Here is a 13,904-nt window from a genome sequence, read left to right as displayed (position 1 = left end):
ATATTGCAACACCATGCTGTATGAATGTATTCCCCTCACTCCTAGTATCTACTATATATCGACTGTTTCCCTTCTTAGGTCTGACTCATGGCAGCTGGTGCAGTCGGAGTGCCTCCCTTCATCAGTTAACAACGTGGGCTGTTCCCCTTTCCAATTCCACGAATCCACAATCTATAGTCCAGTCAACAGCTCAACATGGACCAGGGTCACGGTCCAGCTACCAGATCATGTCTCCTCAGGGTACACACTCTTTTTTTTTTAAAGTGATACATATCAACAGCTCTTTACGTTGCAGTAGTAAGAGGCTTTTGTGATTTGTCCTATATTTCCAGGGCTACCCAGTTCCGCTGGATTCAAAAGGATGGAACAGGAGAGCGGCAGAGTTGGGCAGTGGACCATGTTTACATCGGCGAGGCCTGCCCGGGGCTCTGCAGTGGCCACGGCTACTGTACTAGTGGAGTAGTCTGCATTTGTGATGAGGGGCACCATGGTATGTTCAGTGTATTAGAGACACAGCTTTTTTTAAATCAGTTGAATTGTTAAGCAGAAATAGGCTCTGTGAAGTAACATGATGTAGAAAAAGGTCAAAGGGACTAAATATTTGTCTCTTCCCCTCTGCTTCTACTTATTCCAACAGGTGACGATTGCTCCCTCTCCAGCAGTGACCTGCCCAGCTCCATCAAGGACAACTTTGAATCAGGCAGCGTGTCTCAGGAGAGCTGGCAGCTGATCCAGGGTGGTGGAGTGGGCAGTGGATGTGGGCAGCTGTCACCGCACGCCCACGGAGACTCACTCTACTTTAATGGCTGTAAGATGAGGCAGGCAGTTACTAAACCGCTGGACCTCACTAGAGCTAGGTACAGGTACTACCAAAACATAAATAAACTCACTGCATACAGATACAGGCCAATTTGCTTCAGTCAGAAGCACAAAAAATAGTTTTTCCACAGAATACGCTTTTTTCTAATCTTTTCTATTCCTTTCTTCTCTTCCTTTACAGTAAGATCATGTTTGTGCTGCAGATCGGCAGCGTGGCACAGACGGAAAGCTGTAACATAGCTTTAGATCAAGCTGACACAGTTGACCGGGCCGTGCTGCTACAATACAGCATCAATAATGGAGTCAGCTGGCATGTAATCGCCCAGCACCAGCCCAAAGACTTCATAAAGGCTCAGAGAGTTTCCTACAACATTCCTCTGTAAGTGATGCACACAAATCCAGAAACACATTGTTATATACTTAATTTAAATGGAGCAATTCTTCATTAATGCACGGTTTTATAGGATTTTTTGTATTTGGCCTTTTAAATGTTTAACTAATACCGTGTGCTTTTTATTTCATCATTAATAAAGTGCAATGATTTTCTTAGTTTTAATAACCCTCCGCAGCAGCTAGTAAGTCATACAACATTCATGTTGAGTAATTCTTAATAACTACTATGCTCTAAAACGTAAACGTTTCTGAGAAGTGGCCTTTTATTCATCTGGGAACTTTTAACTCTATTTATAACAAATGAATAGTTGAAAAAACTCTGTAAGGTAGTAAGTACAGTGTGTTTAATAAACAGTTACCTGCATGATAAACGCCATTAGGTTGGTGTAACACTGATATAAACCCTGACAAACTTGTTGCCCCTCACTGACACTTCAATCATTTCCATGGTCTCTCCAGTGAGGCGAGGGTTAAAGGGGTGATGCTGCGATGGTGGCAGCCAAGACACGATGGTGCAGGACACGACCAGTGGGCGTTGGACCATGTGGAAGTAGTTCTGTGAGTACCCAATTCCCAGCTGGCATCTGGCTCTTTCCTACCCCCACCCAAACTGGCCCCCCACAGAGCCCTGATCTGCCCCCGACGCTACCTTTGCCTCAGACTCAACTGTACAAATGGTTCCCTCTGCACTCCACCCTCACACAGGGATAGAGATAGCACAAAGGTGTGCGCTGATTGCCACCCACAACTAAACTCCTGAGAAATCCCTTTCTTTTATATGCTAATCGCAGCTTCTGGTGTCAGGCAATCAGGGCACAAATTTTAGTGCAGCATGCTTTGCGGTGATGGGTAATGTCTGTGGATGGCTGTTCTGTGTTCAGCAGATCAACGCCTGCTGTTAAGTCATCATATTTTCAGTGTTTTGTAGAATCCATGCATCTTCCACGCAAACAGCTTATCAGTAATTTTTTTTTTTCCACTGAGTTGTCAAGAAGCAGTTACAACATATTATACACCTTGTGTCATTTATTTTTTCACTAAATCTCTTATTAAATGGAAATCACGTTGACATATCCACCCTTGATTTACCGTTACTATCGCCATTTTGCAGTTATCTGTCCCTTGTGCATCACTGTTCAGATTCTCCGTGAGGTCCTAAACACAGACTGTATATAAATGATGGATGTAGCCTACTGATCTGAGACCTAAGCCTGCATTTTTTTTGTAATGCCCATCAGTAATGGGTTTGTGGTCATACATGTATCTGGGTTTCCAAGATGCATCCCTGCTGTCATCATTTTTCTCCATGGGATTTTTCTCTCACCAAAATTGGACAGTGGAAGATGAATTTTTGCAGGAACATAGGAGAGGTAGGATAGAATTTCACTTAGACAACATGAATGTATGGATACATTCTGCCTTATATGATGGTGGTGATGTAATGGTGTGGGAGATATTTTCTTGGCATTTTGTGCCTTCTGGTATCAGTTGAGCATTATTTAAATGCCACAGCCTACCTGAGTATTTTGCTGATCACAACCATCCCTTTATGACCAGCGTGGACTGATCTTGTAATCGCCTCTTCCACCAGTATAATATGCTATGTCACAGAGCTCACATCATCTGAAACTGGTTTCCAGAACTCTACAACGAGTTCACTGTACTCACATGGCCTCCACAGTCACCACATGGAGTGGAAGATTTGCATCATGGATATGCAGCTGGTAAATGTGCAGCAACTGTGTGATGTTGTCATGTCAGTATAGACCCATTGTTAAATCTATGCTTTGAAGAATTAAGGCAGTTCTGAAGGCCAAAGGGGATCCAACCCAGTACTAGCTAGGTGCCCAGTGAGTTTACCAGTACAGCTGCTCTCTGTGTTTGTGCTTTTATCACTAGTTTTCTTTAATATATGATGCTTGTTTGTAAATTATGATCTGACCTAAGGTACACTAGAAAATAAGATGTGGTTTGCATCATTCGATGCTAGCTTGAAGTTAGCAAGTCGCTACCTTGTGGACTAGGAACACAATGCTCAGCTCAAGGCTTTAAAATTAGCAGGACTCTGCAAACTACTTTCAGTGCAGCTACATCCGTCTTTAGCACGGTCTGTGGTTCTGAGATGATTCTTGTTGTGAATGGCACTCTATAAAAAAATGCAACTGAAATCATCCACATGTGGTACAGATGGAGAACAGGATCGTTCTTGTCTTCCATGTAAAACAGGGGAAAGTGTGATGGCCACTTCACATCTATTAAAAAGTGTCTTTTTGTTCCGCTGTGAACTCACAGTCTGACCAGTCTTCTTTGTTTTTAGGTGTCACATCCATTTCATCTAAAAACTACATTACTGTATTTCTTTCTTTTAGGTAATGCGCTGTTCTTAAATTTGATTTCACTGAACTTGTGGATACTGAACCTTTTCACTGATTGTTTTTCTCTGTCTTTCATTCCCATTTTCTACATGTGTGTTACATTGTAGCTCGTAACCTGGATGAGTCTGTTTTAAGTCGATTCCAGTGTTTAAATCTAATGACAGGCTTTTTTTTTCTTTTTTAAATGGAGAAGTGGAGATTCTGCAGGGCACTGAAGATATCATGAACATGGTCTATAGCATATTGTTAAGCATGTTCAATACATTGTCTGCATGTTGTTCTGGGAAATAGCTTAAATTCCCTCACATGCAGGTGCTGATTGGTCATTCAGATGTTCAACCAAAGCATTTCAGATGGTGCATACAACAGCCATGTGGTTTCCAGATTATGCAAAGTTGCACACAAACACAAATAACGACCCATAAAGACACACACATTTATGCCTAACCTGAGCTGTCCCTGGTCTACATGGCCGCGACCTGTCCCACTCCCTCCTTTGCACTCGCTCGGTTTCAACAGTGTCTGCTGAAAGGAGTGACCGCGATCCTCACATTTTGCTCTGCTGTTTATTTCTCTCTGTTCACCACTCCTTCGCACATTCTCCTCTCAATCCTCCTGCTCAATCTTTTTCTTTTGCTTCACACGCTTTTCCTCCCTGCCTCCTTGCTCCCCTCACCTCACCAATGCCTTCGATCATGCGGTCATGCTCGCTCCTTTTGCTTGTGCCACATTTATATTCCTACCGTACTTCCGCATCTTCTTCCTCCTCTTTTCCTTTCTTCCCATCTTTCCCCTTTCTTTCCCTGTTTGTCTTACCATTTTGGCATACAATGGATGGATTACTGCTGTGTATCTTGCTCTCTTTCTTCACCTCTGCCTGTGGTTATATCTCCATCTTACATCTCTCTACTGTTTCCTCACTTGTTCTGCCTACTCTTTTGTTCTCCATTTTCTTTCATGTTTTTTGTTTCCTTCCTCACTCTCTCTGTCTTTCTCACGCTTTCTTGTTTCTTCCTTGAACCTCTGACTATCTTTCTGCCTTCCTCTCTTCCTCCCTTCTCCCCACTTTGGGCCCCTCGCCTCCCCAGGCTGGGGCTCATACCCTCCCAGACCTTTCTACGAGACAGCAGTCCCTTCCTACTGCCTCTCCCCTCTCGCGCTCTAACCTCTGCTCTCTTCTGTATTCTGCTCCCTCTGGCATGGCTGTAGTGTCAGGTAAGTTCTCCGCCTCTTCCTGAATGCAGCCCCCTCCCTCATCCTCCTCCCAGCCCCTTTTGTTCTCCCTATTACACCGCAGACACCCTTGATTTCACATACACACCGCAGCCCTCGCCATCACCACCATGGTCATCTCCATGCCCTCTCCAACACGTAAGCCCCCACAGGCAGGTCAAAGGGCAGGTCAGCTGCTCACAGTGTTCAGCTGGAGGCTCGCTGACAAAATGACCCAACACACAGTTTTTAAAAGACAGCTCTTAGCACAGGGAGTACAACAATATCCATGAAAATTCAGTGGATGGATGGATAAACAAATCCTGAACAGTGCTGGTAAATTTTCTGCTGACATGCATTTTTTTTTTTTTTTGTAAATGGTTCGACACAAGGTCACAAAAGTTCCAAATAAAGCGGCTATGATTTGAATATGCAATCACTGCGGCATTTAAATGTAACAATTTACATGCACAAATGTCAATGGTAGTGTGTTTGTGTGTATATGTGTGATGTAATCCATCACTATACTTGTATCTGTCTGTTTTGTTCTTGCTGCCACCTCAACAACAGGCTGCTGATTCACAAGCAGACCTGAAAAAGATTACTGTTTGCTGAAGTTTATTTATTATCACACAAGCCTCAGCAGTGAATGACGATGTATCTTTTCTTCCATACATCAGCATCAGTTGCAGTGCAGGGCATCTCACATCCTTATCCTCAAATGAACTCACAGCTGACCAGAGTTTCATTAGACTCCTCCGTCCTTGCATGGCTTTAACGGATCGACTGTCGCGATAGCCCTCCATCGTTTTATTTTTCATTCATGGCTGTCTGTCCGAGGACGACGACAACATAACTCTGAGCCAGGAGCTTCCTCCTCACTTCTTTCTGGTTTCTGACCACAAGTCAGAAACACACCAGCATGCACACGTGCTCTCAAACACACACATCGCTACCATTCGCCTGTACAGCATCAACCATCACACCCACTGGCATCTACCTACCTCGCACTATCCTTCCTGCCCCCCTCCCTTCCCCCCTGCTTCGCAGAGGCCCCCCCTGCCTGCCCTGGCTGCACTCCTGGCTCACTGGCACCGCCCTGCTGGATGGAAGAGGCAATGAACAGGCTAAGCAAGAATGATCTACTGCAGCTTTTCTCTGTTACTTAGATTTAAAACCACCCGTTCCCCCTCACCACCCTGCACTTTATGGCTTTTTAAAATTATTTTTAAAATTCTTATTATTTTGTTTCCTCTGACCTCAAACACTCAGTGTCAGAGTTTCTCCCTAGTATATGTTTTAGTGTGTCTGTAGACTCCTGTGTCTTCTGTCTTGTCGTGTTACATTTGGTCTAGTCGATGGATACATGTAGCTAATTGTAGTGCCATATTCACCATCTAGCTGCCTCTCATTTGTGCAGAGTGTAATGAAATCTAGTAGCGCCACCCATTCTCTGAGCTGTGGGATCCATGCAATCGTTGAGTGTTTGAGGTTGTGGTTGAAACGTGACTTTAAAAAAAAAAAATAGCCAGCATGACTCTGGATGTGAGAGAGTGCGGAAGCTGCATTCGGCCATTTGTGCGTGTGAGTGCATGGTTTCGAGTGCGTGCATGGGAATGTGTGATTTTTGCAGCAGCTCTTTACTCTGTCGCTAACGTTCACACCCCTCCTCTTTCCCTCCCTCTGTTTTTGTTTTTTTTTACTGTCTTTGTATCCCTGCAGCACACGTAAACAGAACTACATGATGAACTTTGCCAGACAGACCGGCATGCGTCACTACTATAGCCGCAAGAGGCGGGCACTGCAGCGCCGTGCTTGAACCCAGCGAGTAGGGATTTCATCCTCTGACGTGCCAACCACACATCGACCTGCCACACACCATCCTTATTCTCATCCTGTTGAGACCCATCCAGTGGATTCCAGTCAGCCTTAGAGTTCCCTCGCCCATCTTTACCCACCCCTCTGCCACAAACACGGGACATCCAATCAGTTTACGCTCCAGCCAATCAAGGCCTTCCCAAACCCATGGGTCGGCGGGATTGAAACTCAGAAGGAAGGAGTGAAGAGGCTGTTTTGTTTACTTGTTCCCATGGGATGGTCGGGATTTCTAGTTGTTTTGTAATTGTTGCTGTGGTTCCTCCGATTCCCATTCCCACCTGCTCTACCCTTCCCTCTGGGTCCCAGCCCCCTCCCTCTACCCCTTCTTCACCTTCTCCCTTCTTTTCCTGCCGCACTGTGAAATTAAGAGAGATAATATATCACTGCTGAACTGACCAGCCGTTTGGAGAGCAGCCTCCCAGTTCCACTGAGCCACCGGGTGGGAGGACCGCTCCACCGCTGCCAACCAGTACACCCGGAGAGAACGACTGCAATGATGATGCTGACCATTAGGAGGAATGATGGTGATCAAGCCCTAAGAAGAAAAGAAAAAAGAGAAAAAAGAAAAAGGAAAAAAAAAGTACTGTGTTCTTGCTGTTCTGTGTGTCTGTGGGTTCTTTTTTGTGATGAGTTGACTGTGGTGTTCTGTTCGTTTGTTCGTTCGTTTTATACTAATTCATATGCTTTTAAGGGGGCGGGGAGGGGAGGGTCGGTTTGTGCTGGGTGCTGGGTTCTGTTTCCTTTTCCTCGTTTATCCACATCGGGGCGGGGCAAGAAAAGCCCCGGCTCCACACGAAGAAGAAGCAAAAGAACGATTTGCAGACGACGGAAAGGAGAAAATAAGGAGAGAAAAAAAAAAGAAAAAGACTGAACAGCAATTGTTTTTTTTTTTTAATCATTTTTTTATATATGTTGGTTCCCGAAAAATACAGATATTTATGGTAAATGGTTCTTCACGTGACCTATTTAAGATGCACTGTGCGTGAAATCTGTATGTTTTTTCTAGTGTTAAGTTATTAGGCAGTCGAGTCAGGCTCTCGGACTGCATCATCTCCCCTCTTCCTTCACTTCCCTCTTCTCTTGTGCTGTTTCCCCCTCACCCCTTCCTCTCTCTGCTGATTTCTGATACCTGGAGGTGAGGCTCTATTAGTGTTGTTTTTTGAAGTCTGTGTAATATGGACCCTCTGCCCTCAGTGTAACTTCAGTATAGCAATCTCCTGTATATATATGTATATCCACTATGGGGAGACCCAGCAGCCTTATAAAAGGGAAATAAAGAACTGTCCAAACCTCATACTGTACACATTGCTTCAGCTGCTCTCTTTCATTCCTGCAAAATAAGCCTGGATTTTGTTTGCTTTAGACTTCACCCTTTGCCCATTTGTGGCTCTCACTCTCAGATCCCAACAAAGATTTAAAGCCATGTATGGCTGACCCTAAATTATCTATTGTATACATATCAGTAGTAAAGAAAGATGCAAGCCAGTGAGTGGCTCCTAAATGTGTACTTAATTCAGTGATAGAACTCAATGGCATAAAGAAATCACTGGAAACTGACACGTGAGAGTAGGAATCAGTTAATTGTTTTGATTTTCTGTAAAATTATGACAATAAGAAAAATACAGAACATAACCATCCTTGCCCCATATCTGTGTGATGTGTGTGAAAGAAGCGTGTGTGAAAACATTCAAAAGGCATCAAATTTGACAATTTATTCAAATATTTATTCAGAAAAATATAAAAACAAAACACCTGTTTAAAAAAATAAAAAACATAAGCCATCGATCCAACCGGGGTTGTAGTGGGCTGGAACCTGGCTGATGACGATGGGCAAGAGGTGGTGTACATCTTGGATATGTAGCCAAATTTAATAAGACATTTATGATCAAATTCTCTCTTTCACCTGAGTGCACACCTCAGTGTCTTCAGACTGGGTGTTCACCACACATCATTGCAGACCTTCAGCCTTACTCCAGGCTCAGGCTGCAGCAAGTCTTCTGAGCATGTTCATCAAAGTCTGTATTCACAAACCATCACCGATCATCACCCACACTGTTACAAGTGTTAAAGTGAGACAGAGGGGTTCCAGTGCGATGTTCAGGCACGAGTTACAGTACGGCTGATCACAGCAGCTGTAGCTCACGGTGTAGGTTGTCCCCTTGAAGTGGACTTTTTGCTTCTGGCTGCAGTCTTTTTTTGCCACGCAGCCCCTGGCTGACAGGACGCTGTGGTTGCCGTAGCGGCCATCTGCCTTAAAGCACACCTTACTGGGAGGGCACTCTGTCACGACAAACTCGGGTGTCTTGTCTTTCTCCAGCATGGGGCTGTAGAAGCAAGGCAAGTTGTCACAAAGCACAGAGGGAAGGAGGAAGTAAAGCCACAAACCAGCGATATGCAGGATCTTCAACATGCTCAGGCTGCAAAGAAAAGCGAAGCATCTGTTAAACTTTGGGTAAAACACATACTTAGTACTACAGTGGTTTAGTTTTTGCACATCTACACCAAAAGACCACTAGTAAAAAGAGATTTTAAATGGTTAGTTCACTAAATCAATAAATCAACTGCATTTTTCTCTCTGGGCTGCAAAGCCATTTAAAAATTAGATTTCTTTTATGCAAACCGACCAGTTAATGGAAGTCTCTCAGCTGCAGAAATGTCTCCTTCTCCTAAATATAACTGGACTAAACGACACTCTCCAGAGTGACTCTGGTCAGCACAGTGAACTTTCTCCAGGCACTCTAGCTTCCTCACACAGCTCAAGGACAAGCTCATTAGGTTAACAGGTGACTGCAAATTGGCTGCAGGTGTATGAATGTGTGGTTATCCGTCTCTGTGTTAACCCTGCAACAGACTGGTGGCCTGTTCAGGGTGTATGTCCCCGCCCGCCTGGGATAAGCTCCAGCACCACCTGCAGTAAATAAGTGGACTGATGAAAAACTGAAACTCCGATACTCAAAGTGCTAAAAAAACAAAAACAAATTTGAAAACCTCAGTAGCAACATCTTTCCACAGTTTCATAGAAGCCATTTTTTCCCCGACACCTCCAAACTGTAATGCTGTGCAGAGTGAAGCACCCCGTAAGAGGCTGAAAAGTGAAGGTGACAGGATTCATAAGTCACTGGCTCCTTAGCCGAACTTACATGTTAGTTAGCTGCAAGTTTCTATTGTTTGGTAAAAGCTGAATTTAGATACTATATTTACCACGTTTAATAGCTCACAGATAAAATGTTACAGATTATTGAGCAACTGGGTCATAATTACTGTAAAAGAACATTACTGCTGAATTTTTCTGTGAAGTTAGTGCCATTTAAATCAATTATATTAAACAGACAGACAACACCTTCACAGCTATCGTCTTTAACATAGGTCAACTTATACCCAATTTTAGTGTGAAGCTTCGCACAGTCTCATTTAAGAGATTTTAAGTCCAGTCAAAACGTTTCAGAGCTTCTCCTGCTGAACTCCAATCTCATCACTGACTCCAGCTGGACAGGCCACACCTTTGATTATACCTGCTTGTTAAATTCACACAGAGCAGCTACACCAATAGAAGCTTAATAATGATAGTGCTTTTATTTATTTTTTTTAAACTCATGCATATGGAAATAGGCATTACAGAAAGATGGTTGACAAGTCCATCTCTTTGGAGTATAAATACAAGTCACACAACACATAATGCATTTTTTAAAAATTATACAAACTTTTTTTTTTTAAAGTAATGACAGACATTTGACTGAATGCCTTTCATCTTCTGAAGATTTAAGTACCAGTGGCTAACAGGACTCTCCCCAGTCTTCAACAATAAAGGTGCCTATGCATCAGTGACAGGTATTGTTGTTCTTGTGTTATTTGGACATGAATCCAAAGGCTCTTCCTTAAGACCATCTGTGTTCCCAACATGATCAATTTTTAATGCAATCAAATCCAGTAGCTTCTTCAGATTGCTGTCAGATTTGGGCGGGATGTTACACTGACTTTTACAGCAGCACGTGTAGCTGACATTGTATTTGACTCCCTGGTAAGAGACGACTTTATGGGAGCCACAGAGTTTACTGTCCACACAGCCCTGAGAAGACAAGATGTGGAAGGAGCCATAGTTGCCTCTGGAGATGGCGCAGCGCTGGTCGGGCATACACTGGCTGGTGGTTTTGGGGCAGGGCTTGCTTTTCTGCTGCAGAGGACAGTAGTAGCACAGCAGGCTATCTAGAGCCAGTGCTGGGAGGATCGCAGCTGAGACCAGCAGGACAGAGATCAAGAAGCAGCATGGACTAAACAGATGGATGCCCAGACTAATGTGAATTCACACCAAAACAATACATACTGAAATAATAGTTCAATTAAAGGCATTTATAGTTCTTAGTTATTTGCATGCATGTGCTGTTCACCTGGTCTTTCTTTGTGATCCCATCTTTTTCTGTAAAATCCCACCAAATGTGAAAACGTGTCCACTCAAGCAACCTTCAAACTCCAGCTTCTGATTGCTAATCAGAAACAGGTGTATCTTTAATGTCATTGCACACACACGTGAAAGAAGAAACACACAAATTCACACAAACAGCTTTCAAGCTTTAAACTTCCAGTTTATTGCACAGGAATAACATTTGCTTTGTCCTTTAAAATAAAACTCTGTGCAGCCTATTAAAAAAAATAATTTCAGCTGAGGTAAAAAGGCAATGTTACATCGCCATCTGGTGTTTGCTTTAAGTCACGTTTCAACCACAACCTCTATATACACTTTGAATCCAGGCAGCAAGCTGCTGCTGTGCAGCATGTACAGCAAATGAAGATTTATTTGCTTAAATGAGTTTCTTCTGAAATTTGTGATCATGTTCCGTAGCCAGAGGAAATGGTGAGCTGTGCCTCCTTGTACAAAGGTTCCTGTGAAGAAAATCAAATTCTACATTAGCTGAAATGGTCAATGCCACCCACGTGCATCACAGGAAATGAGGGTACGAGTATGAAGTTGAAAATCGAAGTGTTAAAACTGATGTGATTGGTGGGGTACTTCACTGAATCATACACATGGGTACTGAAGGTGACAATTTAAAGTAAGACTCAAATGTAGCTGGTTCTTATATAGCACTTTTCTACTCTGCTTAAACACTAAAAGAACTTTATACTATAAGCCTCATCCACAATAGTATTTGTTTCCCTATGCTTACGTGTTTTCTATCTAATGTTCACACTCAAATGAGTACATCAGGAGGACTTTGCAGTTCAGTATCTTTCCCATAGATTCTTTGGAAGATACTGGAGCAGCTCAGGATTTAACCCACCAACCTTGGAATTGGTAGACAACCCATGCTACCTCATGGACCACAGCCCCCATAAAAGTAATGGGCAGAAATAGGTAGCCCGAGGATGAGAAAGTGAGCACATGCACAGTTAAAACAGATTCAAATAGAAGTATTAACCAGTCAAAGCAAATCAGTAGACAATAAATGACAGACGCCGCTAGCTGCAGAAAAAGTACAGCTGAAGTATAACTTACAGTTCAAATTGTTAGTGGGATGCTAACATGGTAACAAATGATACAAGAGCTGTTGTATGTGACTGATTATAGAAATTCACCAATTAACATGGACATTAGGTGTAGTTTTAAAAGGCCCTGTATAACTGTATCTGTAGCTCCAGAAGTAGTGAATGTTATCTACAATCAGAAGGTTGGTGGTTCAATCCCTGGCTGCTCCAGTCTGCATACCAATGAGTGCTTGGGCATGTTTCTAAATCTCCAACATGCCATCATAAGTACTTAGACAGATGGAAACATTTTATTTGTATTAATGGTGTCCCTTTTGTTCTGTGGCTATCTATTCCTACCCAGTTTAGGGTGCCTGTGGTTCTGGAGGTAGTGTGGGTTGTCTACCAGTGTGTAGGTTTGTGGTTCAAATCCCTGGCTGTTCCATTGTCCTTAAAAGACTCCCTGGGCAAGATCCTTAAGTTCCTTCTGCCAACTGTAAACTTTGTAGGCTTTAAACTGCAGGTGGTGCGAACTGATCATATACTGACCTCAAAGATTTTTAATGTTGACACTACATAAATGAAAATCAAAACAAACATATAAAGTCTCGTTCTAATGCCTCTGAATCTACTAGAAGAATGTGCCTACATTGAGCTCTGCATCCTCGTCCTCCCTGCCAGCATCACCCCAGTCTTCCTGTTCCTCTGCAGGGTCGTAGGTGTACAGAGGAATCAACCTATGCCGCAAATCGTCCAATCTGAAAAACAGAGAAAGAGAAACCTGAACATAAAAGAACCCAAACCGAGCTTAAGATGATGCTTCAACTTCAGGAGCTACCTTACCTCATTTTTCTTCTGATATAAACAACCTAAAGAGAAGCACAAGCCAAACAGAAGTGCAATTATAATAGATGTGTAAGACATAATTTTGAAAGTAAGCTGTGCAGAAGTAGATAAACATTTTTACCACTGCCACTATACATCCAATCAGTATGAGCACAACCAAAGGGATGAGTGAGTAGTAACCAGGAAATACAGGTTTGCTGGGTGCTGGTGAAATATGGGGAGTTGTGTGGTTCGGATGCATTTCTTCCTGCTCCATCGTCCCTTTTATAGCAGCCGTCTGTGCTGTGCTCCCGTGTGACACATTCAGTGTCGTGCCTTTGCTTTCATTCCCACAGAAAGACGCAAAAACAAATGTCGCCGTGGCATGTAGGATCCAGCAAATCTGTATGTACAGTACAGTAAATATTTACGTGCCCCAAACTGAACTGAAAAGGCGGCTGATTAAAGGATACTACAGCGACGCATTTTAACATATCTGCGTTTTTCTTTCTTGAATGTATTCTTACCTTATGTGCTACCTGGGGACTACCTGAACATGCATGTCGTTCTCGATCCTTTCAAGTCTTTGTGACCCACTGAAACACAGTGATCGCATTTCAACTTGCTCAATAGCATTCCTCCATGAGGAGTGTATTCAGTGTAGTGCGGTGTGTTGGTTGAACTGGACAGACGTGTTCATCAATGTTTATGATCACGTTTAAAACATTTTGACACACATACAGTAAAGTCAGAAGTTCAAAGTTAATGTCACGTATGGTTTTTTTTACTGGTAACTCGTGAAAAACACACACGCAAATTAAATCTAATCAGCATTTTCTCTGTACAACTTTAATATACTGAAACATACAATGAAAAGTCAAGATTGTTTTGTGTTTTCAAATTTTAATGTAAGACTAAAAACTAACTGGAATTAGTTCACCT

At 42.9% G+C, this 13,904-nt stretch overlaps 3 protein-coding genes and 1 long non-coding RNA gene across 11 annotated transcripts in view; 1 reads left to right on the top strand and 3 right to left on the bottom strand.

Annotated features, from left to right (window-relative positions):
* The window catches only part of reln (reelin), a 97,721-nt gene extending 89,743 nt beyond the window's left edge, over window positions 1-7,978 (top strand). The window contains exons 59-65 of one of the 6 annotated variants that reach the window (XM_013270584.3): window positions 79-240; window positions 333-490; window positions 638-857; window positions 1,001-1,198; window positions 1,672-1,770; window positions 4,797-4,802; window positions 6,522-7,978. In XM_013270584.3, coding sequence (XP_013126038.1) covers window positions 79-240; window positions 333-490; window positions 638-857; window positions 1,001-1,198; window positions 1,672-1,770; window positions 4,797-4,802; window positions 6,522-6,618 — 940 coding nt within the window. In that variant the 3' untranslated portion in view covers window positions 6,619-7,978. Of the gene's footprint in view, window positions 1-78; window positions 241-332; window positions 491-637; window positions 864-1,000; window positions 1,199-1,671; window positions 1,771-4,675; window positions 4,803-6,521 lie in introns of all 6 variants that reach the window. The other 5 variants (XM_013270583.3, XM_025908652.1, XM_025908653.1 and 2 more) reach the window with 5 other exon arrangements.
* Window positions 7,979-8,367: 389 nt separating this feature from the next.
* On the bottom strand, window positions 8,368-9,899 carry LOC112841668 (uncharacterized). 2 transcript variants are annotated; one of them, XR_001224253.3, is made up of 4 exons: window positions 9,879-9,899; window positions 9,666-9,762; window positions 9,302-9,585; window positions 8,368-9,094 (listed from the first exon to the last, which is right to left on the bottom strand). It is a non-coding gene; the product is annotated as an uncharacterized LOC112841668 (long non-coding RNA). The 2 variants fall into 2 exon arrangements; XR_001224254.3 differs by lacking the exons at window positions 9,666-9,762; window positions 9,879-9,899 and adding an exon at window positions 9,818-9,832.
* Window positions 9,900-10,231: 332 nt separating this feature from the next.
* bncr (bouncer) lies at window positions 10,232-11,211 on the bottom strand. Of its 2 annotated transcripts, none has more exons than XM_005450901.4 (2): window positions 11,063-11,211; window positions 10,232-10,945 (listed from the first exon to the last, which is right to left on the bottom strand). In XM_005450901.4, exons 1-2 carry the CDS (start codon window positions 11,188-11,190, stop codon window positions 10,489-10,491), a joined length of 585 nt encoding a protein of 194 aa, XP_005450958.3. In that variant the 5' UTR covers window positions 11,191-11,211; the 3' UTR covers window positions 10,232-10,488. The 2 variants fall into 2 exon arrangements, with proteins under 2 accessions (XP_005450958.3, XP_013126046.1); XM_013270592.3 differs by having other exon boundaries at window positions 10,232-10,966; window positions 11,063-11,178.
* A 29-nt stretch (window positions 11,212-11,240) lies between these two features.
* Window positions 11,241-13,828, bottom strand: LOC102081556 (small integral membrane protein 29). Its single transcript, XM_025908654.1, has 5 exons — window positions 13,490-13,828; window positions 13,105-13,365; window positions 12,981-13,006; window positions 12,787-12,895; window positions 11,241-11,555 (listed from the first exon to the last, which is right to left on the bottom strand). Exons 2-5 carry the CDS (start codon window positions 13,237-13,239, stop codon window positions 11,502-11,504), a joined length of 324 nt encoding a protein of 107 aa, XP_025764439.1. The 5' UTR covers window positions 13,240-13,365; window positions 13,490-13,828; the 3' UTR covers window positions 11,241-11,501.
* Window positions 13,829-13,904: the final 76 nt, after the last annotated feature.

Source organism: Oreochromis niloticus, linkage group LG7, assembly GCF_001858045.2.
Source record: "Oreochromis niloticus isolate F11D_XX linkage group LG7, O_niloticus_UMD_NMBU, whole genome shotgun sequence".
NCBI classification, from domain to species: Eukaryota; Metazoa; Chordata; class Actinopteri; order Cichliformes; family Cichlidae; genus Oreochromis; species Oreochromis niloticus.
This window is presented reverse-complemented; position numbering and strand designations above follow the sequence as displayed.